Raw genomic sequence first — 4477 nt, 5'->3', positions numbered from 1 at the left:
CAATAAGGTTTGAAGTCACTGGATCCATTTATGCATTCAAAACTAAAATTTAAAAATACACACAGGATCGAATCTCTAAGAATACAGACAATTTACATGTTTTGCACTTTAAGAAATTTGATCCCTCTCAACACTTAAATAATTCGTAATTAAGATATATATATATATATATATATATATATATATATATATATAGATATATATATATATGCTTTCTTAAATAATTTTTTATATATTTATATTATTATTATATATAATTATAAATATATATAGTTGTTTCGTCTTAAATAACATATCTTAATTGAATTGATAACTCCAAAAAAAAAAATAATAAATAAATAAATAAAATAAAATTATCATATTGTTTTCCTATTTAATTTATCATGAAAAACAATTACTATTTAACATTTAACACTATTTTTATTTTTATTATTTTTTCTTAAATATTTTTTTATATACTTGTATTATTATTATATATAATTATAAATATGTATAGTTTTCTTAAATCTTTTTTATATACTTATATTATTATTATATATAATTATAAATATATATAGTTGGTTTATCTTAATAGAATTGATAACTCCTAAACAAAATATTATATTATTTTCATATTATATTATTTCCATATTTCATTTTTCATGAAAAACAATTTTTATCTAACCTTTAACATTATTTTTATTTTAAAAAGACACTGTATTGACAAAGGGAAAAAATGGAACAGCAAAAAGGTCATGTCCTCCATATTTGGGTACGCGGTTTTGAAATGTCTCTGGGATTATTGGTTTGCTACGTAGGCATCTAGTGATACGACATGAAGGAATCATTATGTTTACACTTGGATACGTTTAAATATGATCTGCATGCCATGTTGAGGCTGTATGGTAACCATAGCGATGGGAGCATGCCTGTATGCAGGTGAAAGACTGAATGAGAATCTCTGCAAAATCATAGCTAACACAGTCTTGGCCTCCAACATGGCAAAGTTTTGGCCAATACATGTTCTTGGACCCATTGAAAATGGTAAAAAGGCATTCGGATCAGTAGCTGCCTTTGAAGGACCATCTGCAAATCTTTCGGGCTTAAACATGTTTGCATCTGGACCCCAATACTTCTCACTGTGATGCACTCCCAAAATTGAGAAACTCAAGAGTGCGCCTTTTGGAAGTGAAAACGGGCCGAGCTTCATCTCCTTGCATGCTTCTCTTATTATCGAATGCGCAGGTGGGTATAGCCGTAGAGATTCATTTAACACCATAGTCATCTGCCAGCCAGAAAAAAAAAGAAAACAGACCACAGTCACTAGGCTACCTTAAATGAGAAATAATCAACAAATCGAATGAAAAAAGTGATGGAATACATACTGATTTCATCCTGCTAAGCATGTCTGCATCTGGTATGCCCGTGCCACAAATACTGTTAACTTCTTTTCTTAATATTTCCTGCCAATCCAGGTTTATTGCAAGCAAGAATACTGTCCAGGTTAACAGATTGGAAGATGTCTCATGGCCTGCAAAGAAAAATAGTTTGCATTCATCCATAATTTCATCCATACTTAACGTTAGATTTCTTTGAATGCCACCCAATTCCTTCTTGTTGGCAGCCATCATGATTCCAAGAAGGTCATTTCCATAGTCAACCTGACTGGTTACTGTTGTTCTGGGCTCCAACCTTCTTTGAATTATAGAATTTAGGATTTCTCTAATCCTTCTATCAATCTGCCATGCATACCTGTTCTTGCTTGTAGGAATATATCTGAAAAAACCCACCGAATGTCAGTCCACAATCCTTAATTATAAGTACTAAGAAGCATTATACTTGTGCGAAAGCTCTATTGACTAAGTGTACCACTTGGTAGACCCTTGTGCAAAAGTAAGAGATCTAAGGATTATGGCACTGACCCATAAAAGAGCAGCACCCAAAGAATGTTAAAAGAAGACATAAGCAGAAGTACACATGAACTTGCAGTCACATGCAAAACTATATAATTCAAAGATAAATATATTGTAATTACTGGCTTCCAGGGATCAAGATAGAATGTTCAGCTTCAATAGCCATTTTTTCTAATTCTCTCTGCAATTGAAATACTTCTTTTCCTTCATTGAAACTGCTACCGAACGCAGTATGGGATATGATATCTGCTGTTAGTGCTATAAATTCTTTATGAACATCAATTTCTTTGCCATGAGAGTCTGCCTGAGCCACCATCTCTTGCCAATTATTGAGCATGGTTGAAGTGCAACCAGCCATTCTCTTCACCATTGTCTGTCATTCATTTGAACTATATAAGGCTCCAACGCTCAGAGAATCTCTAACAAACAGTCTAGCTAATGCAAATCCTTGATTAGTAGAGATGGGCAAATTCACAGCATATAAAATGTAATTTGACAGGCTAGAGGAAAACACTTAAAAATAAGATATCAAATGGCCATGTATAAAATTTTCTCCAATTGACAAGTCTTTTCAGTTTCAGTCAATTTTAGATTTCTTAACTCCGTCCTTATTAGACACCACGTTCTCATGGTGGCCTGCAAGATCTGACCAACATACCTATGTTCAATAATCCTAAACATATAAGGTGATTCTCTATTGCCAAAATCTTCAATCCATTATCAAATCTTATTATACTGCTACTGTGTTTGCAGGACGTTTCAAGAGTCCAAACCTTAAGTTTATCAATATTGAAGGCAGGGTTTACAATCCTCCTGTGGTGAACCCACTTCAATCCCTTTATGGTGGCCAGTCCCTGACCGAGCAGAGCCAGTACAAGAGGCCTGGGTGTCCGCTTCTCATAGTGCCCGAACTTGTTTGATAGAACTTCTTTCATTAGTTCTGGTTCTGCAATGTAGAGGATTGAACGGATTCCATACCAGTAGAAAAAGGTATCTCCTGAAGACAAACAAATTACCCAATCAAACATCGATTTCAAACTGTTTAGCAATCCCTGTGTCAACCTTGACACTATTGCAAAACTCTAGCAGGCCAATAACTAGCAGAAAGTATATGTTGTAGATTTTAGCAGGCCAATAACTACCAGAGCAACATATGAAAGTAAAAGAAGTCTCTAAGGAAAAGAGAATGAATAAATTAGAGAACCATATATTTGACACCACGTATGGTAGTGTGGCATGACTATAGGAACAATATCATGAGAAATATTCTGCATAGGCTGTGCATGAGCCTCCCTGAGAAGCTTCCTCTGCTCTGGCCCGCTCCCAATGAGTATCCGGTAAGGCCGACCTCTTATTCCTTGGTCTGTATAAGCTTTTTTAAATCCATAAGGCTTCCATATGAGGTCTCTAAAGAGGTTAACCAGTAAGATCCCAAACAAAACAACTAAAATAGCAACCAATGCTTCAACACTGCTTTTAATCTCAATATCCATCATCAAAACCTCACACAACTACTCTGTACCTATAGTTCTCTGTATCCATGAAAGACACTTCAAATTTATAGACTAAGCTGGAACCCAAAAGTGCACCAAACCGCTGACTTGCAATCTACTCTAAAGTGCCACACTGATAACCTACGTGTTCTAAACGGTAGCGTCAACTTGCTAATTACAAATAGTGTATATAAAACTGACAGTCTTCCTATCAGAAAAGTGGAACAATTTGCCCATAATTGTCATTCCATGTCCCTCTTTCGAAAACTAAGGTTGAAAGTTAATTATGAATATTTAAATCACATTTTAAAAATTTTCGTCAATTTTTTTAAATGAAAAAAATTGTATTTATATTTTTTCAAATAAAAAACTGGATTTAGAAGCGAATGTGAAAAGTGACTATGAATATTTAATTTATAATCTAGAAGTTATTAATAAATTTTTTAAATTAAAAGTTTTGTATTTTTATTTTTTAAGTAAAAATATTAGTGTATAATTAAAAATTATGTTTAGAATTGAAAGATGTATATAGATGTGTTCTCATTCAAAGTATAATTATGTTTTAAATTAAAAATATAAGAAATTTATGTATTCAAGCTTCTGTGATCCATAATGAATTAAGCAAAGTCTTTCAATAGAAATCACATAAGAGAAATTTTTGGCCAACAGGTTTCAAACCAACAAGTGTGGTTCATCATTGAACCACACTTGTTGGTTCGAAACCATCAGCCAAAAATTTCTCTTATATGATTTTTATCGAAAGACTTTGCTTAATATAAAAAATGTTTAAGATTTAAAGATGTAGTCTCACTTAAACTACAAGTTAGTACTATGTTTTAAATTAAAAATTATATATGTTATATTTTTGAATTAAAATATAGAATACATTAAAGATTAAAAAATGAATATGAATTTTATTTTAACTAAGTCATATTCTAGAAGTTAGTATAATGTTTAAAATAATAATAATAATAATAATAATTTATATTTTTAAATTAAAACGATGTTCATATATAAAAGATAAAAGACAAAATTTAGCATTGAAACATAAATATGAAGAATTTAATATTTTTTTACTTATATTATAAATAT

The 4477-nt window shown here is 31.6% G+C and overlaps 1 protein-coding gene across 1 annotated transcript; it reads right to left on the bottom strand.

The window, feature by feature from the left end:
• Positions 1–832: 832 nt before the first annotated feature.
• On the bottom strand, positions 833–3385 carry LOC149246306 (cytochrome P450 709B1-like). The gene is made up of 5 exons (XM_089455659.1): positions 3097–3385; positions 2666–2889; positions 2015–2265; positions 1365–1755; positions 833–1264 (listed from the first exon to the last, which is right to left on the bottom strand). Exons 1-5 carry the CDS (start codon positions 3383–3385, stop codon positions 833–835), a joined length of 1587 nt encoding a protein of 528 aa, XP_089311785.1.
• Positions 3386–4477: the final 1092 nt, after the last annotated feature.

The sequence above is a fragment of the Pinus tabuliformis genome, chromosome 7 (assembly GCF_031772625.1).
Source record: "Pinus tabuliformis cultivar Carrire ecotype Pingquan chromosome 7, CPIR1, whole genome shotgun sequence".
Classification (NCBI taxonomy): Eukaryota; Viridiplantae; Streptophyta; class Pinopsida; order Pinales; family Pinaceae; genus Pinus; species Pinus tabuliformis.
This window is presented reverse-complemented; position numbering and strand designations above follow the sequence as displayed.

Coding starts and splice junctions, on each gene's coding strand:
- LOC149246306 (XM_089455659.1), bottom strand. CDS start 3,385: ATGGATATTGAGATTAAAAGCAGTGTTGAAGCATTGGTTGCTATTTTA. Junction 1,756..2,014: donor ATCTTGATCCCTGGAAGCCA/GTAATTACAATA, acceptor GGGTTTTTTCAG/ATATATTCCTACAAGCAAGA. Junction 1,265..1,364: donor TGCTTAGCAGGATGAAATCA/GTATGTATTCCA, acceptor TCTGGCTGGCAG/ATGACTATGGTGTTAAATGA.